Source organism: Rhinolophus sinicus, linkage group LG05 (assembly GCF_036562045.2).
Source record: "Rhinolophus sinicus isolate RSC01 linkage group LG05, ASM3656204v1, whole genome shotgun sequence".
In the NCBI taxonomy this organism is placed as follows: domain Eukaryota; kingdom Metazoa; phylum Chordata; class Mammalia; order Chiroptera; family Rhinolophidae; genus Rhinolophus; species Rhinolophus sinicus.
The window spans coordinates 182,426,571-182,451,756 of record NC_133755.1 but is presented as its reverse complement, the minus strand read 5'-3'; the positions used below and the strand labels follow the sequence as shown (position 1 = coordinate 182,451,756).

The 25,186-nt window shown below is 51.9% G+C and overlaps 1 protein-coding gene across 4 annotated transcripts; it reads left to right on the top strand.

Annotated features, from left to right (window-relative positions):
* Positions 1-650: 650 nt before the first annotated feature.
* Positions 651-20,026, top strand: RNASET2 (ribonuclease T2). Of its 4 annotated transcripts, none has more exons than XM_074333818.1 (10): positions 651-764; positions 954-1,127; positions 3,214-3,274; positions 6,040-6,095; positions 7,260-7,317; positions 10,534-10,604; positions 13,969-14,082; positions 16,904-16,949; positions 18,268-18,342; positions 19,627-20,026. In XM_074333818.1, the coding sequence occupies exons 2-10, from the start codon at positions 1,039-1,041 to the stop codon at positions 19,816-19,818; spliced, it is 762 nt and encodes a 253-aa protein (XP_074189919.1). In that variant the 5' UTR covers positions 651-764; positions 954-1,038; the 3' UTR covers positions 19,819-20,026. The 4 variants fall into 4 exon arrangements, with proteins under 4 accessions (XP_074189919.1, XP_074189921.1, XP_074189920.1 ...); XM_074333821.1 differs by having other exon boundaries at positions 721-764; positions 6,040-6,158; XM_074333820.1 differs by lacking the exons at positions 3,214-3,274; positions 6,040-6,095.
* The last annotated feature ends 5,160 nt before the right edge of the window (positions 20,027-25,186 follow it).

Sequence of the window (25,186 nt, the reverse complement as noted above, 5' to 3'; positions counted from 1 at the left end):
CAGGCCGGCCCTTTCTTTTCTCCAGTGTCCCAAGTGCTGCCGCAGTCGGGACCATGTGAACCGAACCCAGCCAGACAGAAGGAAGGGGGTTGGTGCAGGGGTGCCCTCCGTGGTCCTGGATCTGGACAGACAGGACCCTGATGGAGATCAACGGCTGCTGCTCCAGCAGGCCCCGCAGCAGGGCGGTCAGGGGACAGGTGACACTCCGCCTGCCAGGACCGTGAGGGTCCGAGCTCCTTTAACGTACCAGCCTGGCCTCAGAAAGCAACGTTCTCCGCCGCAGCGCGGGGAGGAGGTGACGGGACACCGAGGACGTCAGAGAAGGTGTCTCTAAAATCTACCTCGTGGGTGCGGGACGGGAGGGAGGCAGGACCAGCTTGAAAAGAAAGCCTACTCAACGGGACAAAGGACAAACAGGACAACCCGGGGCGGGGGCGCGTCCTCCGGGCTAGGGGCGTGTCCGGGGTCGCGGCGTCCGGCGTCGGGGGCGTGTCCGCCTGTGGGGGCGTGTCTGGAGCTGGGCCTGCAGTGTGCGGCGTCGGGGGCGTGTCCGCCTGTGGGGGCGTGTCCGCCTGCGGGGCGTGTCCACCTGTGGGGCGTGTCCGCCTGGGGGCGTGTCCGCCTGGGGGGCGTGTCCGCCTGCGGGGGCGTGTCCGCCTGTGGGGGCGTGTCTGGGGCTGGGCGCGGTGTGCGGCGCCCGGAGGCGGAAGCTCTCGGAGCCCTTGGGTGCCGGAGGGCGCGCAGTGCACGTCTGGCGGGCTCCGGTGAGGCAGCGGGCCCGGCGGCGCTGGGGGCTCCGGGTGGTCTGCGGGCGAGGCCCGGGCCCACTCGTGACGGCGGGCTCGGGGCGGGGCCCTGCGGGCTGGAGCCTCCTGGTGGGCGGGTTGAAGGCGCCGCCGGCGCTCCCCCAGGCCCGCGCGCAGACTGGCTTAAGGAACCACGTCCGTTTTCAGGGACAGCGGGGCCGGCGCTGGACAGAGAGCCTCGCGTGTTTGGCAGCGTGGGTGCCCGCCTGCCGTTCTCACCGATCTCGGCGCCATGAAGCCTGCAGCCCCCGGCCACGTGCTCCTGTGCTGCCTCTGCCTGGCGCTCGGGTCCCTGTGCTGCGCGCACGGGCTCTGGAGACGGTGCGGCGCCGGGCGCGTGGGGCGCCCCGGGTTCCTGCGCGGCCGAGGGCCGGGCCGGGGTGGGCCGCGGAGGGTCGCAGCATCCCCGGGGAGGTGCCGGGCGGACGCAGCGCCTCCGTGCGCTGAAGGCCTCGGGTCAGAGGTGGCTGACACACCTTTAGTTTAGATTCAGTGCTTTAATCTGACATGGTGGTAGTTCCTTTTTTTGAGTTTCTCGAGCCAGCCTCCCTCCCCCCCTCAGCGGCCCCTTTGTTCTTTCTGTCGCAGCGCACGGATTAGGGTAAATGGCAGTGTTGTGGCTGACCCTTCACTTTGTACAGGAAACGGAAATTTGAATACCAGATGCGAGTTTTTTCCTTCTATTGTATTTGGCTAATGGTCGACCTAATAGAAGGGTTTCATACTTATATAGTAGGTGTGGGAAAAGGTGGCTTTTAACTTTTTAACGAACGTTTTAATTAAACCATTGCTGTTTTATCGTGTACTTTGAAAGGTAACATTGTATTTCAGTTTTCCCAGAAAGCCACTTTCTCAAGAAGAGCTTCGTTCATCAGTTACTTATTGCCCCTCGTGTTAGGCGTCTGTCACTGGAGGGGGGGGTGCTGTGCTGGCTGAGTATGAGCTGCTGGTTCAGATGTAGGTGTGTGACCTCGGGACTCTCTGGGTGGCAGTTTGCTCATCTGTCAAGTAGAAATAAAAGCAGCATCTGCCCTTAAATCAGTCCCTGTAGGTAGAAACCCCGCCTGACCAAGAGTCATCAGTCAATGGGACCTGCAGACCTAGGCTGGAATATGTGGTACCCCCCCCCCCCCCGCCCCATTCGTGCACCTGATTGAACTGGACAAGCACCTGAGCAAGGCTTGTGGCACACACAGCTGATCCCCTGGATCTGGAGGCCTGCACAGGTCCGCCAGTGCGAACCAGCCCGAGAACCCGGGGATGGGCCTCGTCCTCCGCTCAGTGGGCTGTGCTTTTGGGGAGATGCTTCTCTGCCCCCACATGCATTTTGCTTGGGTTGCAGGTGGACATTGTGTTACAGACGGACATTCTGAGTCTTGATAGTTTTATTGTCAATGGGACAATGACTGATGGTCGCGTCTCCTGGCCATGGCCTAAGCTTCCAGCCTCTGTTCACCTGTGTAAAACCAGGTTTTGCCCCTGGGGGCGGTGGACGCTGCTCACACTTCCCCAGCTCTAATCTCACGCTGTGGTTCCTCTCTCGTATTGAGCATCTGCATCAGGATTTCCTATTTAAAACCAAGTTTCAGGTGTTGTGAGTTCTGTGCTTACTCAGCAGTGCTCACTTATTTACAAAAGCGAACGTGTGAGGACTTAGTTCTCATTTCCTTGTGACTCTTGCCTCAGATGTCCCCGAATGAAGCATCTGCTTGCGTACTCCGTTGCTGCTGCTTTCCGTCGTCTGTACTGTCAGTGCTTTTGCAGGCAGGCAGTCCTTTCTGCCTCCTGGTGCTTCCTGCTGAGAGTTCCCAGTGTGACACAGCTCCGCTGTCCCCTATGGGGAAGTCCTAGCCAGGTCTAGACAGAGCCCGGGCTCTGAAGGAGCGCGTGGGGCTCAGATGTCGCCTCTGCAGACAAGGGAAGCTTCACTCCGAGTGGGTGCTGTCTGGAGCTCCGCAGGCTAGTGCAGGTCCTGTTTGCTGCCAAATGGACGACCAAACAGTCCTGTGTTCAGGGCCTGTGAGTTTCACCAGTGCCGCTAAGGCACTTGGCGGCTTGTTCCCTCACTGCAGGTCTCTGCTGCCCGCAGGACCTCCTTGCTCCCATTCTAAATAAACGTCCCCTGCCATGTCTGTTGCTTCCTCAGGTACAGTGTTCACCACGTCTCACTGTCAGACACCAGGAATGGGCTTTACTCCTTCACAGGCCCGTGCACCTCAGGAGACGCGACTCGCCCTGCGCTCAGGGTGTTGCACTCCTTCCATAGTGGTGTCTGGCCTGTCGCAGGCACTCAGTGTTTCTTGAATGAATGATGGCGTGAATAGATGGGTGGATGGGTGGATGGATGGATGAGTTTTTTGTTACTTTAAAAAAGTTCTTGAAAAATGAGTTCCTTGTCTTTTAACAGTGGCGACCAAGAGTGGCAGAAACTAATTATGGTCCATCATTGGCCTGCGACAGTGTGCCAGGTGAGTGTGTCAGCCTCCTCTGAACGCTTTGATCAGGGGAACCCGTAAAGAGCTGGCGTACGTGACGTTTTCTCCCTGAGTGCCTCTGGCTGACAGCCTTGCTCCCTGCCCGTGTCCTGCCAGGCGTGGGGGTAGCTAGCTGCTCCCACACAGCGGGGCCTTCCCTCAGGACACTTTCTCCAGGAGGGCCCTGTGTTAGACTCCTGGGGACCGTGACACAGCACCACAGACTGGGTGCCTCAGAATGTCAAAGATGTCCCGCGGCTCTGGAGACTAAGTCAAGCTAAGAGGGTGACAGGGTCAGGCACTTCCGGAAGGCCTTTTCCTCGCTCCTGCCGTTGCGTGGCTGGTGGACATGTCACCCCAGTCTCTGCTCCGTCGTCCCATGCTGCTGTCCATTTTGTGTCTCTGCTGCTGTAAGAAGCCCAGAGGTTGGATTTGGGGCCTCCCCAATCCAGTCTGACCTCACCCTACCTTGATGACTTTTGATCCTATTTCCAAATAAGGTCACATTCACAGATATCGAGGGTCAGGACTTCAGCATAACTCCTGGGAGACACACTCGACCCCCCACAGGCACCTACCCTTTTAGAGTGTCACTGCTGAGGCTCTCGTGGAGCAGTCAGCTGGAGGGAGCCCTGTGCCAGTGGAGGGGTGCTGCCTGAGATGGCGGGGACCCTGGCTCAGTGGAGGCGCTGCCTGAGATGGAGGGGACCCTGTGCCAGTGGAGGGGCGCTGCCTGAGATAGAGGGGACCCTGTGCCAGTGGAGGCGCTGCCTCAGTCTGCTCCCTACAGACTCTACCCCTGCGCACCCGACTTTTGGGCAGTTTGTAAAGCTGGTATGCATTCCAGTTCTCACGTGTTTCATCATATTGCTGGGCTATCCCTAATTTTACTGACAGTGTTTCTGATATTTTCACTCAAGAAATCAGAAGAGGTCTTTTAATTTCTATGAGCTGGAAGCAGCCTGTAATTGCTGGGTCGTTTGGGCTTGTCAGCCGTTTGGAGCACTCAGACTGGTGGCATTCTTTCCCACTCCTCACTGATTTATTTTCCTGTTGACAAGTGAAAATGAAATTTCACTTGTTAGTCTCACCAAATTATACTCTCGATGTGGAAACTCGTTTCTAAAATGTGCACTGACTGTGTGAGGCCATTCTGCTCTCGTTCTCTCTGCAACTTCCTGTCCCCTTCTCCCTCCGTCGCTGTCCCTGCTCTGGGACAGAGCGGCCCTGGATGAGGCGAGTGCAGTTGCCTGTCCCAGTGTTCAGTTTTGTTGGAAACCTGGACCCCGGGCAGTTAGGAACTGCGGCAGCCCCTGCTTCGTGCAGGCAGGACCTATGCCCGGGAGCTCCTGTTTTGGGTACCGCTGGAGCCTCTGTCCTTCGGGCGTGGGACACGGTCCTTAGGTGGGTGAGGCATTTCTGTGACACAATGTGGGTGTGCCTGTGTGCTGATGCAAATATGCAGGGAAGTGCCTTCCTGCCTGAGGCTTTAGAAATGAAATTACAAAATGAATTACCAGTGCAGTGTCATTGTTAGGGAATTAATTTCAATCTAGAGTCCATGGCAGAGGTTCTGTTAGTCGGACAAGGTCGAGGTGTCCCCTGGGCACTGGGCGTCTGGGCGCCTTTCCCCATGAGTGATGTGGGCACTGCAGGTTCTGGGACAGCTGTGTTGTGCTCAGCACCACACCTCAGGCGCCTGCCAGGAGCAGGTGAATACTTGCTGCCCATGAAAGAGAGCGACCCTTGGCCCCAGTCACCCCATAAAGGCACCTCCAAGACCCTGGACGAAGAGCCGGCAGAAGACCCACCCTGGGTGCTGGGTCCTGGCTTTGCCCCTCACCTGCTGGGCACTGTGGGAAATGACCTGCCTGCTTCTGCCTGTGGTTTCTTAGGGATGAAATGGGCGTGTTGGTAGAGGTGACATCTGGGACCTGTGGCTCTTTTCCCGCACTTTGTCACCTACTCTTCTGCCTTGTGACTCTGTAGCCTCCTGACATCAGGTGTTTCAGTCACCCATAGACCCTCATGTCCAGAGCAGCCATGGAAAGAAGCTGCCTCCCCTCACACCATGATAGCAGAGGACGGGGGTGAGAATGTGGCATGCCCCCTCACCTGCTGCTCTCCACTGATGTCTGCTTTTTATCTGTGCATTCACCATGGGGATTTGAAAGTGAAAATCTGTTTCTTAATGACTGTTTATTTGGGGAAAACTCCATTTTAGCTGAACAATTTGGAGCTCCCTAAAAAGTGTTAGACTGAGGTTTTTATCTCTGATCTTATCTCTGTTATTAAGTACATTCTCCTACTCTCACCTTGGCATTTTTATGGCTCCAAATTTTCAGTGCTTTATATGTCACTGATGTATTTGAACTTGGTGCCTGAACAAACTTGAGTCTAGCAGTTTACCATCAGTCTTCTCAAACATTTATTTATGGTTATATGATAAGATTATTCATGGGCAAGTATGAGTGTTCCCATCAGATTTACTTAATTTCTGAGCACATACAAAAAGAGCTAACATAGGTTTTTAATTGTTATTTAGATTGAAGAATGGTCCCCTCATTACAAATAGAACACCTGGCCCTGTGTAGTTTCCCCATGAACGTACCGCCAGATGAGTTTACTGTAAATTAACGCGGAATGTATTTTGTGCTGGTCCTGTACTGTATGTCACTGATGCCAGAAGAAAATTAGGTTGCTAGATGAATTTAAATAAGCCACGACCCAACTATTTTCTTTGTGTCTTTGCTCCCTAGGAAGTTGAAAATGACTGCAGAAATCCCCCGGATTATTGGACAATACACGGGTTATGGCAAGCACTCAATGCGCTGGGAACTGGAGACTCGAGCTCGAGTCTGGGCTCACGTTTATCCCTGTGATTTTGTTAGGAGTTGGTTTTAATATTATTTTAGTGGACCCTATAGTTTATTCATTAGACTAAGTCCTCATTTAAAAATATCTTTAGTCTTTTGAAAATAACGCTAATTCTGTTGTTCTCTTGTGATAGAACAGTAACAGTCTAGTTTAATATGCATGTAAGGATTCTGCGTATATTTTAGCATCACTAAATTTTAATTTCCTCATGTTATTCTTTTGGGACAGTACGTAAATGTGTGTATATAGGTTTTTTCTACTATCGTGCACACTTCGCAGACACCCAGTTATTTTTCTGATTTTGCCTGCATTCTCTTTACTATTTCATTACTTGCACATGTCTTCATGGCATTAGTGTGCACAGTAGCTTGTCCCATCAAAGGGATCGTCCTGTCCCACTGCTGGGATGAGAGGAGGCCCGTCCAGCCTTTGCTGACACACGTGTGTCCTGCAGAAACGGGTAGCAGGAGGCAGATTAAACTGGGGCCTGGGGACCCGGCCTGGAGTCCCACCTTCTCCCAGGCTTGTCGGTGACCTGGACACTTAGGTCTCTGGGACCCTAGTTTTCTGGGGTTTTCTGATGCTTCTGCTGCCTCACCTGTGAGCAGGGATGACAGTGCTGTGACGCTCCCCTCCCTCTGGGTCACGCTGGTTTTAGGTCAGGGCCAGCTGTTGACGGTGGGCACACAATAGGGGTCTAGGGAGTAGAGTTGGTGACCTTGTGGACTAAGCTGCATCTCAAGACTGAGAGTTGACACATGCGGAATTGACACAGTGAGGACAGAGTGACATATGAGGCAACGTGCTTATGGTGTAAAAAGATCACCCTGGGCCGTCTTCTGCCGTTACCAGGCACTGGGCCCATTGTTCACGTTGTCCCTTATTCCACCCGCCATCTAATGAGGCGGGAACACTGCTGTTGTCATGCTGTGTTTGTGGAGACGGGTTTGCGGAGGGCAGTTGCTTGGACCCAGCTGCAAACCCTAACGGACCCGGGTGTTTATTAGTCTTCCTCTGTGTTTGCGTTGTTTTCTCATGTCATTGGGAAGCCATCCCAACCAAGACTAATCTCTCTCTCTGTCGTTTTCGTTTTCATTTTCAGGCCCGATAAAGCAGAAGAATGTAATCGATCCTGGCACTTTCATTTAGAAGAGATTAAGGTAGTAACCTTTAACTAGCTCACTGCTGCAGGGCACTGCACGAGGGCCTGTCTTTTCTTCCTAGGAGCGCCCTCCAAGTCGTGTTGCAAAATGAGGGGATCGTGAATGTGTTCACCAGGCTTGCACTCCTGGTACTTTACTATACATGAGTGTCTAAACTATCCCCACAAATTACACAAGAACTAACCTCCTCTGTCCTGGGCCCAAACCGTGGGGAGTGACCCACTGGGAAGTGCAAGTGGCCGTGAGCACGGGGGCGCCTCTCGCCTGCCAGCCCCACAGTCCCCCATCTTGTCACTCCTGGTCAGGGACTTCCAGACGTCTGGGCTTGGGAAAAGGCACGTGGTACCCACGGCTGGCCTTTCTGGCTGTGGGTGGGGTAGGTTTCAGTAGGCACGGGGATGGGGGGCAGTGATGAGCCAGCCTTACCAGTACAAGGGCTTGTGTTACCAAGTAACTCACAGGACGGAGTGATGAATGGTGTTAGCGGAAGTGCTCCTTGGAGAGACGCCTGCCTCACGCACACACACGCACGCACGCACGCACGTGCTCACCTTTCCTCAGCAAGCCAACAAGCCTGTGTGTAACCAGTCATCTGTCAGGGTAACTGGTACCTGAACTTAGAGGCCGTGGTCCCCAAGGTCACTGGGGCCTCCCTGACGATGCCGACAGAGTCAGGATTTGCTAGAATGATGTGTCCTTCCCAGGAATGTGCAGCCCCCAGAAGGACAACGTAATTAGTTCTAAACCCTTCTCAGGCTCTGGGCCAAAAGGCATGATTTTCCACCTTGTCCTTCCGTGGCCTGGGCCAGGCGGCTCGAGAAGCTGGACCAGCTATAGGAATCAGTACGCACCAAAGCCTGGTGACATCTCCCTCCTCAGACACTTCTTCCCAGACTCATGTCACCTCCCCGAATACCTTAGGGATGCTTCTGGGTAAATTGTCGGCCCTGTAAGTGGAATTAGAACTGAACTTATTCAGTAACAGCATGCTGAGCGTCTGCTGTCGGCCAGGTGCTGTGCTGGGGCTGGAGACGCACGGTGAGCAGAACCAGACGGCGTCTGGCCCGCCTGCTCATAGTCGGGGGCCGGGCACTGATGGAGTCACTGCACACACAGAATTACAGCCTGGTGTCTGGAGAGAAAAGTGGCCAGAGCTGAGGACAGTGGGACTGAGCGAGGCTCCTCTGAGGAAGTGACGTGCGAGCTATGATCTGACTCAGCTAGGTGAAGGGCGAGGAAGGCTGCGGAAGCTGCATGTGCAAAGGCCCTGGGGTAGAAAGTACGGAGCTTTTGGGGAAGTGGGAGGAAGGCATTGTGGGTGAGCTCGGAGCCTGGATAGTGTTCAGCGCCAGATGCTACGGAGCCTGGTGTGCCCGTTAAGAATTGTTTCTCTGACCCAAGTCCCAGTGGGAAGTCTCGAAGCGTTGCAGCCGGAGGTGAAATAGTCCAGGGGATCTTGCTGGTGTTGCCTGCCTGTCGTGTTAGTGCTGAGAGTCGGTGCGGGGAGTGAAGAGGTTGACTACTTGGAGGCCGCCTGTGCCAAGGGAGAGGGGAGAGGATGTCCTAGAAGGAGACTCTTGGGCTCACTGACTGGCCTGGAGAGGCCGCGTCAGGCAGGACTGTGCTTATGAGCTTGTGAAGGTGGGCGTCAGTCTCCTTCCCAGGCACAGGGGACACTGCTAGGGGACTGGGCTTTGGCAGTTGTGTTCGAAGTGCCCAGGAAATAGCCCAGGTGGGTTGAGTGTGTCCCCAGAGAGGTCTGGGCTGGCCATGAACTCAATCAGCAGCGAGATGCCAAATTCACACTGTGGGTGTGAATGGAGGGGGCAGGAAGGTGGGAGCAAGCCACCAGAAGCCCTGTTGTCTGAAAAGCAGGAGAGAGGAGAGGGCAAGTGGGGGAGCAGGAGTAGCCGGGAGAAGGAGGTTCAGATCCTGAGGGCGTTAACAGGCTTGTGAAAGGCACTGAAATGCCCTTTGTCAAAGCAGGGAGGTGACCGTGACCTAGGCTTTGTTCAGATAGTGTTGCTTTACTTGTAGCAGAGTGTCCCACTGAGTATTTGTCCCAAACCAAAGTGGCCTAGTTCGGGCAATGTATTGCCTACTCACTGCACATCATTCCCCCAGGGCTGGGGGGGCTGAAGCCAGACCGTGGAGGTGGGAATGCAGATAGCCACGCAGACAGCTTCCTGAGAGATGTTCAGCCAGGGGAGGACGAGGCTCAGGCCACGAGGCTCAGGCCACGGCTGCCTGGGCAGGGGAGGAGCCGGGGCTTGAATCTGTTCAGCACTGAGGGGTTCATGGCAGGACCCCCACACTGGGCGTGGTGACAAAGCTGAGAAACATCATCCTGTTGGTTTGTACACCTTTTTAACAGAACCTTCTCTTTTGGTGTAGCGGGTGTTGGAAAGTGAAAAGTAAACTGGAACACCGTTCAGTTTAGGTTAACGAGCAGAGTGTAGGGGCGCAGACTGCCCAGCCCCAAGGGGTTCTTCTGTGGGGAGGAGAGCTGTGTTTCGTGTTGTTTGTTTCAATTAGCCGATGCTACTTTTCGGAGCAGTTTTAGAGATCTTTAGAAAAATTAAGTGGCTTGCATTAGTGTAGCACATTACAATTGATGAACCAATATTGATACTTTATTATTAACTAAAGTTTGTAGACTACGTTGGGATCCCTCTTTGTGTAGTACATTCTGTGGGTTTTGGACAAATGTACAATGACCTGTACCCACCATTACGGTATCATACATAGTTTCACTGCCCTAAAACCTCTGTGCTCTGTCTGTTCATCCCTGCATCCCCCTCTCCACCTCCTGGCAATCATGGATCCTTTTACAGTCTCCGTAGTTTTATCTTTTCCAGAATGTCTTATAGCTGGAACCTGCGGTGTGTAGCCTTTTCAGACTGGCTTCTCTCACGTTCTTTTCATGGCTTGATAGCTTACTTCTTTTTAGAGCTGAATAATATTCCGTTGTCTGGGTGGACCACGGTTTGTTATCCATTCACCTATGAGCTTGTATTTTCAAATGCACTTTTTTCATTACTCAAATTTCTCCTTAGATGTGTAACACTTGGGGCAAAAGAAGCAGAATCGTTTTACTCACCTGAGCGTTGTTAGTGACCAGCTCAGTTCTTTTAGTGTATTAGTTTGTCAAGTTTGCCTTCTGGGTTTCTGGTTGTTAGATCTTACTACATACGTTCTTTTTTATATGCTTAGGATCTTTTGCAAGATATGAAGATGTACTGGCCTGATGTGATCCACTCGTCTGCTAATCGCAGCGCCTTCTGGTGAGTATGACAGCCCTCACGCGCCTTGAGACGCAGGCGAGAGCCTCACACATGCGCTCTGAATGAACCTGGGAAGCACAGATGGCAGACGCTGGGACTGTCTTCTGGGCCGAGAGGTTCGAACAACCTTTAATCTGGAGCAACCCTTTATATGTGAGGCCATTTTTGGTGCCTTTCACCAATGGATAAAAAATGAGGACAAGTGGGATTTACTTATAAACTTGTTTTTGAGCTGTTGTTTCATTCATTACTTCATTTTAAAAATGTCCTCTACCGAGGTTTAACTCAGACCAATATTTGCATATCTAAGAAGCTGTCTCTCCAACGCAGACAGGATAGTATAGTTCTTAAAGAAATTGTTCTGCTATCTTGAAACATACCCGGAAAAAAGAAGACGTGGTTAAGACATAGTTAATGGTCTCCTTCAAATGACTCACGGAGGCGAGAAAGTGAGGTTTTCACTTGAGGCTCAGTCCCCAGTCTGTGCCAGTAAAATGCCTCTCAATTTAGCAAGAGCTGAGCGAACAATACTGTGTTTAATTGAAGACGGCTTTTAAAATCATTGCTTTTGAAGAAGATAAGATTAACATTCCTTTTATTTATATTAAGTGAAGCTAATTCTTTATTCTCTCCATCGCACTCCAATGTGGCAATTTATCATTCAGGTTACAACTGATCAGCTTTTGTCCAGAGCAGTTAATTTTACCTAGACTACTTTTGTGTAGACTTTTTAGGAAAAGAGTTTAGAGAAAAGCTTTTGAAAACAAAATAGAATGAAAATAACGTGTGTGGTCCTGGTCACTGGTGTTCAGGTTGAGGTTCCTCTCGCGGGGAAGTGGCAGGAAAATGGTTTAGGACCCGTGGATCCTGGGTCTGTAGCTTGAAATCCCTTCAACACAAAAAAGAACCATTCGTGAAGAGTGGACAGGTGGATCGTTTGGGTCCCTAGCACCTGTGTGCAGCCGGGATTCCAGACAGTGCTTTCGAAATGGGTGGTGGCCTTACTGAACTGAAATAGGGAAAACAATGAAAAAACATTGATATAGCACCTCACAGTACACTTTGAAATCGTGACCATATGGTAACTAAGGACACAAATACAATAGTTCTAGTTGTTACAGTGTGCCAAGTTTGTGACCAAGGGCTTAAAAACAAACCACCTAACATAGATGAAGACCTCCTGTGGGCTGGGCCCTTGAACATTTAATCAAAATAATACGGGCAAACTATGCACTTTTTTTGTGCTTGATAAAGGCAAAATGGTTTACTTTTTGAGGTTGGATAGTCAAATTACACAATTTTTGTTCTAAATCAGAAAGGTCACTGTGAAGACTGATTCATATTTATGCTTTCTGGAGCTCCCAAGTACAAAAGGACATGTGGAGGTCGCTGTGGGGTGCTGTCCCCCTAATTATGCAGTCGGGTCACGGTCCCCGAATCACATTTACTGCACCAGTTGCTGGAGGCGTCCCTGGGCCTCTCCACCTTGGCTTTGTTGTCAGTCAGAAAACTGTTGTTTTCAGTCCATATAAGAACAGAGTATGCAGAGTGAAGGCCCTGAGCTCATTCCTGAGATTAAATCTATTAGTAAAATGAGCCATATTGAAAAATGCTATGTACACAACCCTCAGCAGCATAGGGTTTGGTCTGTTGTTTTGGTTTGTCAGAAAAAGAACCCGAGTTGGGCCGTGCCTGGCTTGGCGAGGCAGCCCCGCTGTGCGAGGTGGCCCTGGGCCTCGGCGGTCGGTCCCTGGGCCGAGTTGCCTGTCATCCCTGAGGTGGCCCAGGTGATAGCGGGAGGGTGATCCCAGCATCTGCTCCTGTGTCCTGCCTGGGCGGGGCTGGGCCCTGAGAGGGCCACACGAGAGTCACTTCTGATTGGTAACCGACAGCTGTGTTGCTTGGAAAGTGTCCAGCTCCAAATGATGTTAAATGTTTTGAATTATATTAATCTCGATACTTTAATATATTTTTATCCCTGATGTCTGTTGAGTTAAACCTGCTCCAAAAATAGTAATAGTTGACATTGAATATTTATTATGAGCTAGGAACTGTGTTTGCTTGTACAGAGTGTAAAAATGAGGGCTTCCTCTCATCACCCCCCCAGCTCCCCAAGGAAAGGCTCCAGGACAATGGTTCCTGTTTGGCACAAACTAAGACACCGACAATTCAGGTTACATTTTCAGTTATTGGAAAGACTCTCCCATTCCTGCTCCACAGAAGAGAGGAAGTCATCAGATAACTGATTCTAGAAACTGTTCTAGGTGAAGAGTGTTGGTTAATCACCATGTGTGGTCTTCCTCGCGGCTTGCTCGGGTCTGACGGGCTGACCCCCAGCCACTGCAGGCGTTGAGAACAGTTCCCGGGCCGGTCTTGGTGAATGGGAGCGTGTGCTGGTGGTGTCCTGACGGTTTGCGTCCGAGTGCCTCGTGAACGCGCGCATGATGTCACTTAGGACACCTCATGGCTTAGCTGCCGATAAAGCCACCAGACACCTGATGCCCGTTTCATGTGTCATGCTCACAGTGGCTGCCGCCTGCGTTGACGGGCTGGTGGCCGTTCTGAGGTGGCTGTAAATTACCCTCAGTCCTGACTGGAAGGATTGTGTGGCAGCGCCACGGGATGGCCTTGAACGTGGGGTCAGAATGACACTGAAGTGCGAGCCCTGGGACTTCCGGGCTGACTGGCCCTCAGTAAGGCAGCTAGCTACTCCTCCGAGCCTCAGTTTCCCCATTTCTAAACCAGCAATGATATTTTCGCATTACAGAGTTGTGAGAATGAAGATTGAAAACATTCTGTAAAACTTTGATCTGCAATAATGTAGGGGATTATTATCAATAACAACATTTTTCTTGGATACAAATGGCTGTGTGTTTGCAGACCTTGGTTTGGCTGTTGTTACACTGCCGTACAGGCTGTCATAGTGAGCAGAGGCTGAAATGGGGACGGGTCCTCGGGCATTTCTTGGCTTTCTTGCCAGCTGCTTAGAAGTGACGTTTGCCTCACCCTTGCCATGGAAGGCCCTGCGCAGAGCACCAGCTCTGGCAGGAGAATGCTGGTGTCGGTGGTGTGGGCGCCATGGCGTTGGCTCTGCTCTCAGCCTCACTTGTGGTTAATGGTAGGAGGCGATGGAGCTGGTCGGCTGTGCAGACCTGGGCAGACGGTGAAGCTTAAATCACGGCCTTGTTCTAAGCGGAGGAGAAGCTTAAATCACGGCCTGTGTTACAAACAAGTTTTATTTTTTCTATTTTGTGAAAGAAGTGAGATGTCCCTGGCATGTGAATACCCTGTACTAGGAGAGAACCTGTGAACCTTTTATTAGTTCCATTACTTTTCAACTAGACTTTTTTAAACATCCCCACAGGAAGCATGAGTGGCAGAAGCATGGGACCTGTGCAGCCCAGCTGGACGCTCTCAATTCACAAAAGAAATACTTCGGGAAAGGTCTGGATCTGTACAAGGGACTCGCCCTAAACAGGTAGGTGACGCTCGGCTGCTGCTCCACACAGGTGCGTCACCTCTGCACCTGACACTCTCAGGTGTGACGGTCCCCATCATGGGGATGACAGCAGAGCCCTGCCTCGAGTGCTGGGGACCCTAGTGAACGGCCAGTGGGATCTGTCTAATATTCGCGTGTCCTGCCAGGCCTTCCCAAGTTACTCTGGGCGATGGCCATGTAGGGTGGACACAGGGTGGACATGGACACTTGGGCTACCTCTCCGGACACAGATGTCATTGGATGGTGAGTGAAGGCAGCCTGGGAACAAGTCTGTCCGGGGCGCGTCTTCAGCCATGACTTCCGACAACAGTATACCTTAGCACATCGGCTTCTCGGGACTGAGCAGTACCCTTTGGGTCTTTGCTGTATGGTCCTCGAACAAGCAAGGAGAGGTGGTGGCTGAGGGTCCTTGAAGCCTCAGAACGTACCCAGACCTGCGCAGTCCTGCCATTGCCTGCCCCTCGTCTCAGCCCTGGAGACAGGCAGGTCACCGCCTATGAGCTGCCAAACTTGTAAAAACCACCACCAAGCTGTCCTGTTAAGGGCCAGCCCAGCCCGTCCATCAGGCCTGGCCCATCACTGAGCAGCGTTTCTGGTGTTGTGACTTCTTACTCTCCCTTATGTAAGTGGTCATAATAAACCGTTGACTAGTTTTCATAACCGGAACAGGAGAAGATACAGCGTGTGTTGGTTAGAGCAGCACTGTGGAGAATCTTTGCTGGTCAGCTGTGAATGAAATCTGCTGGGAGATGGCTGAGCCTCCACCCCTCGGCGTCTGGAGGCGTCCCCAAGGCTGTCATTGTCCCACACGTACTGTCCCGCTTGCTGTGACGGCTGGGACGGAACAGCAGGGCTGCCCCTCACACACGGTTTACAGGCCGGCTCACCGAGCTCCTGCGGGACCCCGCTGTGCCCTGACCCACCAGCTGGACCTTTGGTTGCCCTCTTCCTCTTCGGGCCTCCTTCCGTGCTGTGGGATGATGACTGGGGCTCCCCAGACTCTGCAGTCCCTTCCAGCTTTTCCGTCTGCAGCACTGAGTACATGACTCGGGACGTGGCGGGGGCAGCAGCGTGTCCCAGTCCTGTGTGGTGTGATTATGTGATTATCTAGGTTTTTGTCCGGGAAGCCGTGTTTTCTTGCAGCAAGAGCAGGACCTATGGAAACGTTCCCTTGCTTGAGAATGTAGGTGATGTCCGCTTCCCAGGTCCTTACAGAATTCAGTGACAGTGTCCAGTGCCGGGGGCAGCGGAGAGGGCAGGGAGGGAGAAGCAGGACTGAGGGAGTCCACTGTGAGCCATGATGTCCAGGCACAGACCACGTGCTGTGCGAGTTCCGGCTGCCTGCAGCCCCGGGCGAGGAGAAGAGGTGGATACTGCTGCAAGATTTAAATATCTCAACTCCTTACTAAGTACTTCTTAGTTCACACCTTTGAGTCTCGGCAGCTTTACATGTGGGCACACATGTGCACAGTGGCACGTCCATGCTCACAAGCAAGCTAGCATGGCCCACCCGTGGGTGGGGGAGACCCGGTGTTTGCCGAGGGACGAGCGTGACTGGGGAGCTCCTGTCTGTCAAAAACTAAGTAGGACAATTGCAGAGAAATCACATTCCTTCCCAGTTTCTCCAAGGAAAATCTAAAATCTTAGCACTCCCAAAATTAGCATTACGTCCAACCTCAAAATCCCTTGTATTTTTTCTCTCTATTATAAACCATTACTACAGATTGCCTTTTTCTCAGAGGCAAGCCTGTCACGTTATCATAAGGCAGGAGTTTTTAATTCACTTTAGAATGCGAAGGTAGCCAACCCGACAAAATGCTAACTGTCCGGAACTTGTCGGATGACCACGGGGTGGGCCTGGGGTGAATGCCCGAGCAGCTGGAGCTCCGCGGGAAAATGCTGCGCTGTTTGGGGCGAGAGGCCGCCTCCCCAAGCATTTCCCCCTTATTTCCTCGACCTGTCAGGAGGGTTCTACATGGTGCAGCCCAGGGCATGTCGGGTACAAGCCACATGGGCACTTTTTACTTTTCTAGTAGCCTCGTGTAAAAGAGCAAAAACAAACAGGTTAACTTGATATTTTGTTTAATCCAACATGTCTAAAACATTATCACTGCAACTTGTAGTAAATATAAAAATTTGAGAAATCTTGCCTCTTGGGGCACAAAGTCTTTGAAATCTGGAGTTTATCCCATGCTGACAACACAAGGTCAGGCAGTGGGCAAGTCTGTTTAGGGGCTTCAAGGACCCTCACCCACCACCCACCCCCCCACCCTTGCTGGCTGCAGGCGTACCACAGCCCAGACCTGGAGACCAGCTGTCCTGAGAAGCTGTCGTGTTAACAGTATACGGTTGTCGAAAGTCATGGCTGAAGATGCGTCCTGGGCAGGCTTGTTTTCCCAGGCCGCTGTCACTCACTGCCCAAGGACGTCCGCGCCCAGAGAGACAGCCCACGTGCCCACATCTGCCCTGTGGCTGTCACCCGAGGGGCGTTATGGGGCTGGAGTAGTTGTCTGGAATTTGGAAGCTAAGAATTCTATTATATACCTCCATAATGTAGTAGGTTAAGCACTTGGTGCTTCGGTAGGAGAGAAGATCTAGGGCCTGGAGAGGGCCTGCTCAGTGGGGCCTGGGGTGCGGGAGCCCTTATTTACTGTCCTTGTTAACAGATTTACTGCCCAAAAGACTGGAAGGAAGCACTCACCTTTAGGAGCATCTTAATTTTTACTGTGAAATGTGATGTTTGAAAGGAACAATGAAGGACACGTAGCTTCATTCTACAGCTCCTGTGTTTTCCTTTTAGCATGCTGCAGAAACTGGGGATAATCCCTTCTGGCAATTACTATCAGGTAAGTCTTGCTTTCAGCTTCCTGTCAAATGCCTCTTGTAAGGGGCACCTGGCAGCACAGCTGTCACTTCAGCCTGTGAGCTAGCTGCACGTGGGTGTGACAGGGACCCAAACAAGCTCCCTTCCTACATGACTGTTACGTTGCTAAGTGGGTTTTGTTTCCATTTTGTTTCCCTGTGCCCAGTGGGTAAGGGCTGGGGACGACTAAAGCAGTGATTTGGAAGCACACAGGTGTGTTTCGGGTTCGGACAGGGCAGGTGGAATAAGTTTGGAAAGCATTCAGTTTTCTATTTTTGAGGAAGAAACATGCAATTTGTTTTTGTTTTTATGATAAAACTATAGGAACTTAAGCATGACCAGATCTTATTGGCTGGTAAGCATACACAGAAGGTAGCAGTTTTCACCTCGGGGCAGCCTGTTTTCTAAGCAGTGTCGCATTGGCCACGCCTGCCCTTTTCCGATCTGTCGTCTGTGGTACCTGCCTGAGGAGCCGTCCAGCAGAGACACTGCGTGACCTGCAGAGCCTGACATACTCTCTAGCCCTTTCCTGGAGAAGCTTGCTGACTCGTTTTAGAGAAGCATATCAGATTCTTGGAGATAGTTTCTATATTTATCACAGGTGTGGATGAAAAAGTTTAGTCTGTGAGAGTAACCCTGTGGTTCTGGCATCGTGGCCGGAGACGGAAGCATCTGAGGTGTCTTGACGGTGTTGAAATCCATACGCTTCTGCCCTGCTCTGTGGTGTCTGTGCTCAGCTGGCAGCCTATTTCCCTCCCTGCATGGAGCGTAGAGGCGGGGGACGGTGACCTTGGGGACAGCATCAGCTGCCCTGTGACCCCCCCTTCCAGGAAGCCACGAGAGTGTGTGTTTGAGCCCTTCGGCCCTCATCGGGACACGTTCCAGTAGATAAGGGGAATGTGTGTTACACTGTTGCCCGGACTTGACATGCAGGGAACCAATTTCAATGATAATAAAGCAACAATGACAGCAAGTGTTCCTGAGCTTCTCTGTGCTGGAGGCACTGTCAGGTATCAGAGCTAGCGCGCCGCCTAAGCGAGACAGGTGGGTGCTGGCCTGTGAGAGCTGCTGTGATTTGCCATCAGCAGATTTTCTGCTTTGCAGCCGGCACCCAGGCTCTGGGTGTAGACAGAAGAGTGGATAGAGGAGAACAGAAAGTGAGTGATGGCAGGTGGGTGGAGGCCACATCCTGTCCCCCGGTGGGGGTGGGGCTCGTTTTCAGCATCTGTCCTGCCTGAATAGACAGTGCTTCGATTTTCTCTGTTGAAGTTTCATTTCTAATGTACTTTGTTGAATTTCAGATCGCGGATATCAGAGATGCCCTAGCCGGCCTATATGGAGTCGTACCAAAGATCCAGTGTCTTCTGCCAAAGCAGGTCGGACGTGCTGCTCTGTCCTCTGTCTTTACTGAGAAGACAAGGCCCCTTCCCTGGCAGCTGTGCTCTCTGTGCAGTTCCTGGGGTGGGGTTGCATGTGTGTGCTGTGTGTGCAGTTGCACGTGGGTGCGCCCTGGGCATGTGCCGTGTGTGCTGTGTGTGCATATGGACATGTGCTGGGCATGTGCCGTGTGTGCATATGGGCATGTGCTGTGTGTGCATATGGGCATGTGCTGGGCATGTGCCGTGTGTGCATATGGGCATGTGCTGGGCATGTGCTGTGTGTGCATATGGGCATGTGCTGGGCATGTGCTGTGTGTGCGTGTGCGTGCCTGTGCGTGCATGCGTGGGCATTTGCACATGGGCATGCTCTGGGTGTGTGCTGTGTGTGCACGTGTGTGCAGTTGCACGTGGGTACGCCCTGGGCATGTGCCGTGTGTGCTGTGTGTGCATATGGGCATGTGCTGGGCATGTGCTGTGTGCTGTGTGTGCATATGGGCATGTGCTGGGCATGTGCTGTGTGTGCTGTGTGTGCATATGGGCATGTGCTGGGCATGTGCCGTGTGTGTGTGTGCGTGCCTGTGCGTGCATGCGTGGGCATTTGCACATGGGCATGCTCTGGGCGCGTGCTGTGCGTGCACGTGTGCATTTGCACTCGGGCATGTGCAGGGCGTGTGCTGTGTGTTGAATAGCAGGCTGTCCTTGGCCGCCGTGCTAAGACAGGGTTTGCTCTCTCCCGACTCCCCTCCCACCAAGGCACCTTTCTGGAAGGGCCAGTGGAGTGGGAAGTGGGGTGCTTCTGTACTCAACATTTCGGAGGTGGGGATGTTCACATTGTCAGTCTTAGTGACACCAGCTGGGGTTACCTGTCCAAATACACACGAGCTGTGGTTTGCTCTGTCAGCTGATGGAGACTCAGTTCTTTGGGCGGCAGGATGCTCTCCACCTGTGTGTCTGCAGGAGCCTGTCCTCTCCGGGATCGCGACGCCTGTGCCACGTGTGTGCTTATGTCTACACTGCCTCTCTGGCTGTGCAGATTTCCGAGGTGAAAGCGCTTCACACACGGCCGCCACATGGGCGCGAAAGCCTCTGGGTGGGGACCTGGCGTCATAGCAGGCGCTTTGGGCCCCTCGCCCAGCTCAGCATTAGGCAGGAGCTTGTTCCTGGAGCCCAGACTCCAGGTCACAGCTGCCTATTGTTCAAGTTCCGAGTCGTGATGGTCGTACAGCTGTGACCGTTATCCCAGCTCTGAATCCTAACATGTTTTCCATTGCCCATCTTTAGGGGGAGGAGGTACAGTCCATCGGTCAGATCGAGCTGTGCTTCACCAAGGACCTGCAGCTGCGAAACTGTACGGAGCCTGGGGAGCCTGTGGCCGTCGGGCAGGGAGCGCAGCCGGCAGGGGCAGCCATGAACCTGCAGGTCTGTGAGGATGGCCCCGTCTTTTACCCCCCTCCCCAGGAGACCAACCGCTGATTTCCACATTTTGGAAATACTCTGGTTTGAACAGCAAGAGAAATTCTCAAAGCATTACTTTTCAAAGGGCAACTCCAATGTGAAATCACATTCTTACAACTTCCTATAATGTTAGCCTGTTTTGTTGTTTTGCTTTTCACTTCCGGTCTGTGAGTTGATTTTTGTAGAACATGGAATAAAGCTTAGGTTTTCTTTTTTTTCTCCTTTATTAATCTCTGTGGCATCTTTGGAAGACAAGGCAGGCCCCTGGGTGTTTGGGCAGATGGCACAGACTCAGGGCAACTCTCGCCAGTTTCCTCAGGAAGCTGCCTTCTTGGCCTGGAGGTGGGGGCGGTGGGGGCATCTTGGGACCTGCTGTCAAGCTGGAGGGTGTCTCTGCCTCCTGCCTCAGGGTTGACAGTTCTCATTGTTCCACGAAGCCACGGGTGACAAAACACGGTCACCTGGGAATGAGCGTCTCCCTCTGTGGCCTGTGGATTCTTCTCTTGCCAGAGGAAATGTGGGTGCTTTATAGACTGGAGGTAGCTTCCTGTCCAGGCAGTAGATGCTGCCTTGTAGAACAAAACCTGCAGGTCAGTTCATACAGATTTCACATGCTTTCTGTCAGGAGGTGGCCTGGGCTGCTGGTAAGTCCGTACTTAGAAATATTGATGAGATGTGGCCCCGTGCAGCCCTTCCTGTTGGTGGACGATGAGGTGGCTTTTGCACATGCTGAGAGCCCAGCCTCTGGGCTGCTGCATACCTGTCCTCACCTGCGGCAGTGGGACTTGGCTTGTAAAACGAGGACACCTAGTGGACTTCCCAGGCTTTGTTAAAACGGCCTTTTAGCATTATTTCTCCCTGGTCTTCGCCCTTTTTTAATGTTTTTAGCTGTGGGGGTTAAAATACGGCTCATCTGTTTGTCTAAATCAGGTTGATGTCCTATCTATTTTATTTAATAAACACTTAAAATAGAACTTATTATTTGTGAGGCATTGCTCTGTGTGCTTTAAAATATCAATTTATTTAATCCTCAGAACAAGCATATTTTCAAAATAATCCTATCTTTAAAAACCTATTACAGTCGTCCGCCCTTATCTGCAGGGGACACGTTCCAAGACCCTGAAACCACGGATAATATTGCACCTTACATATACTGTGTTTCCTCTACATTTCTACCCATGATAAAGGTTAATTTATAAATTTGGCACAATAAGAAATTAACAACTAGCTAATAATACAATAGAACAATATACTGTAATAAAAGTTATGTGGTTCTCTCTCTGAAAAATATCTCGTATGTACATGCGTACAGTGTGGAGACATGGGACAAAGGGGACAGAGGGGAGGTCCACACCCTGGGCAGGACGGAGTGGGACAGCGTGAGATTTCATCACACTACTCAGAATGGTGAGCAGTTTGTAACTTATGAATCGTTTCTTTCTGGAATTTTTCATTTAATATTTCAGACCATGGTTGTGGGTAACTGAAGCTGCAGAAAGCAGAACCATAGATGAGGGGGTTTGCTGTAAATTGAATTACTCTGAAAGATGATGGTACTGTTAGGAACAAAGTTTCTCTTTTCATGTTTTGTAACTATCGTTAGCTAACAAGTAGCTATGATTGATTCCAATAGCATAAAAATTCAGGATTTCTCTGAATTCCTCCTCAGAGAAAATCCTGATTTTAGTTCCCTGCAGGGTGAATCACTAAGGCTTTTTGTGTGTCCTTGGGGCCGCCATGACTAATCACCACGAACCAGGTGGCTTAAAACAGGAGTGGGTTCTCTCACTGTGTGGAGGCCGGAAGTCTGAGCGACTCAGGCGTGGCCAGGGCTGCTCCCTCTGAAGGCTCAGGGAGGGTCCTTTGTCCGACAGGAAGGATGCTTCTGACAATTCTTGACTTCTAGACACGTCACTCCAGTCTCTGCCTCTGGTCCCATGGCTTCTCCCTGTGTGTCTGTCTCTATGTAAATCTCCTCTCCTTTCTCTTAGAACGACACCAGTCACATGGATGAGGACGCACCCCAATGACCTCGTTTTCACTTGATCACATCTGCAAAGACTCCATTTCCAAATAAGGTCCCTTTCACAGAGCCTGTGGGTTTGGATGTGGACATGTCTTTGGAGAACACAGTTCACCCAAAACACCTACCAATAGGCAGGACCGGTCTGGCTGCCTGTCTTTGTGTTTTTCAGCTCTTACTGGCATGATGTCTAAATGCTCCAAAGAGGAGCCCGCTACAAATTATCCACATAAGAAAACGAGGAGTCTGGGAATCACAGAACGAGAGCTTTGAAGGATCTTACGCAGGTAAAACCCGTGCAATCAAGTTGCTTCATTGGTCAGGGCCGAAGGGATTCTGTAAACAGGATGAAGATTATCCCTTGTGACTTTGCCTGTCTGATAATGTGTAAAGACTAAAATGAGATAATCACACCTATAGATTCTTGACAGGTACATTCAAGATGTGTGCAGTGTAGTCACAGCTAACTGGCACTCGGGACCCTGACAGATGCATAAACTGGGGCACAGAGAAGGCTGCTAACGGCCTAACGCTGGGGAGAGGACGTGGTAGCTGGTGAGGCCCACGACGTTGGCTCCCTGGGGAAGTTTTGCCGGATGTGTCTCAGCGGTTCCTGAGGTCAATTTCTCCTCCCACATGTAGAGGCTCATCCTTTATCTCTGGAATGTTTTCAAGGATTGTAGTTATAACTGTTAGTGCTGATGTTATACTTTTCCTTTTTAGGGGCAGCAATTACATACACTGTGAAGAGTCTTAATCAACAGTAGCCACTCGAGTGAAAATGCAAACCTTCCTAAGTACCAAAATTTTTAACAAAGCAAGGACACACCACATAGGGAAATGGTGCACAATATACACACAGTAACTGCAGCGTCATACAAATGACAGACCCGACACCAGACACAATAGCCACATAAATACATGTGAGTGGACTTGGCCATTTCAAAAGAGATCTTAAAATTGGCTCAAAAGCAAAGCCTAGCTCCACGGTGTGTAAAAGAGACACACCTGAAATGCATGATTCAGCAAAGCAAAAAGTAAATGCGGGGCAGAGGTTCGCTGGGCAACGCAGACAGCAGGGAAGCAGGTGTGGCCCTCATACCAGACCCCGCGGATCCGTGTCTCCCGGGGCACTCGGGCAGCGAGAGCTTGGTCACGCCAAAGAGCAAGCACCACCCTGAGGTTTTCCCAAACATGCTACGTGGTGCCGCATGGTGCTACTTCAGACGGGTGACAAAGTGGCCGTATCAGGAGTTTGATAAAAGCGGTACCTTTATTTTCTCTTTTCTGTAACGGAGGGAGGAACTTGGCCCTGCTTTCTGTGTGCTGTGGGTGGGGGCCAGGTGCAGCCTCGTGGGAGAGAAGCGACCCTGCCCGCCCTCGCCAAGGTGAGCAGCCCTGTCTCCCGCGTTTCCTGCGGGCCTGCGGGCCGGAGTGTGCTTCTCTTCTGACTGGTCTGTCTTGGGCTGTTGGTGAAAACATGAAGGGATGTCACCTGTTACGCTGTCCCTGTCATGCCCCTGTCCTCCGGCACTGCCCTTCGTGTGGGACCTTTGTACCTCAGAGTCCTTTCAAAGATGGCTGTTGTTTCCTTTGAATCATTTTTGCAAATACCTGACTCATGGCTGGGGTTTCCAGGTCTTGTTATTTGCAGACTAGCCGATGAGTTTAAACAAACTTCCTGTCTGGTTGCGTTTATTTTCTGCCCTGCAGAATCAAGGCACACAGGTCTGGCACCATCAGTCTGTCTAAATGCACTGTTTCGGTTTTTAATAAGCTGTTCCTTTAAGAGTAAGATATATGTATTATTGTACTAGTCTGAGCATGTCTTGAGGGTAGACTGGGCTTAAACAGGAGGCATAGGAGTGAGAGGGACAGGCTGTGGGGTGAAATGTGGGGCGTGGGACATGCTCAGGGTCACACAGGCTTCAGAGCTGTTGTGGGGACCACACGGAGTAGAACCCACGAGAAAGCTTCGCCATTTGTAATGGGCGCCTGGCTCCATAAGTGCTTGTGACTTTTTATCAACGTTTCTGTTTGGTGGAGAGCATGGTAGCCGGTAGTAAGTACGTGTTTGGTAACTTGGATCAAATCGAATGAGTCCAAGGCACGGCGATGACCATGGAGGTGGGGAAGTAGAGGTCTGCATCCGGAGGGCTCAGCACCAAATGATTACATCATTCAGAACGCAGCTCTGGGCAGGCCATTGTCCCTGTCAACTCACGCCGGCCATGGTCGCTGACAGGCCGCTCAAGGCCTCAGGGCCGAGCTGGTTGGAGGGTTTGAACGTGTGCAGAGAGGAGGGTCTGGGTGGGGGTGGTGTGCAAGCCGGGGCTGGGGCAGGAGGGGCGACCACAGACTGACGCCCACCAGGAGGAGGGCAGCCCAGGGCCCTGCTGGGGGCTCGCAGAGCAGCACGCCTTTGCCTGGGAGCATCCATAAGGGACCCTGGAAGTGGAGCCAGAGGACAGTGGCCGTGGTGGAAAGACATGCTGAGCAAAGTGAGAAGAGACCACAGGCCCTGGTCGGCAGGGTCGCCTGAGGCCTGTGTGTGGCCTCGGAAGGCGGCCGGCCCTCCACCCGGGGCTTGTCTGCGGCCTCAGGGTAGCACAGCCTCCATGGGGCTCACAGGCCGAGGGCATCACACCTGTGCCCACCACCCTGCCCAGCTGCTGTGGTGCACTCGCTGAGTTCATCTCCCCGTGGAAACCTCTTCCCCTCGGTCTCAGTGATGTCACTGTCCCCGCTCTCACCCAGGTGAGAACTGCAGAGTTGACTTGGAGCTTTTCTTTTTCGTTACTGTTTCCCCTCGATCATGAAAAGAATTTCTTAAGCATAGTCATTTCCTCCTTTCCCTCGCTGACTTAGCACCACTCCTGACTGCAGACGAGTCTTTGTCATAAGTGCACCTCAGCACTTACGACAGATGGCCCTCGTCTCTCTGCTGTGGGACCCAGTGCTGAGGGGGAAGCAGCCAGTCGCTTCTCACCGAGGCCACACGGGAAAGCAATGAGCTGCCAAATTTGCTCGGTGGTGTTTGTGAACTTTGGACCAGGAACACAGAGAATTTAATCCAGGTCCCGAGGCAATTGAAAATTGTGCTGTAAATGTTTTTCCAAAATTCAACTGTGTTACCTGTACTCATTGTAGAGCGCTGAAGACACTTAGATGAGGTTAAGATAGCGATCCTTCCCAGGCTCTGACTCATGAAATGAGCGGCCACAGTCCCAGATTTTAAATTGTGTTTTGGTAACAAGACATGTCTTACATTGTTTATGGTGTCGTGCGGGAGGCCCTGCAGGGTCTCTGCTCCCGCTCCCCATACAAGAACGCAGGATATGGTGAGGCCAAAAAGGAACACCC

Excerpts from the sequence above, each read along its gene's own strand:
- RNASET2 (XM_074333821.1), top strand. The coding sequence starts at position 1,039 with ATGAAGCCTGCAGCCCCCGGCCACGTGCTCCTGTGCTGCCTCTGCCTG. Across the intron at positions 7,318-10,533 it reads TTCATTTAGAAGAGATTAAG|GATCTTTTGCAAGATATGAA; the intron begins GTAGTAACCTTT and ends TTATATGCTTAG. Across the intron at positions 16,950-18,267 it reads CTTCTGGCAATTACTATCAG|ATCGCGGATATCAGAGATGC; the intron begins GTAAGTCTTGCT and ends GTTGAATTTCAG.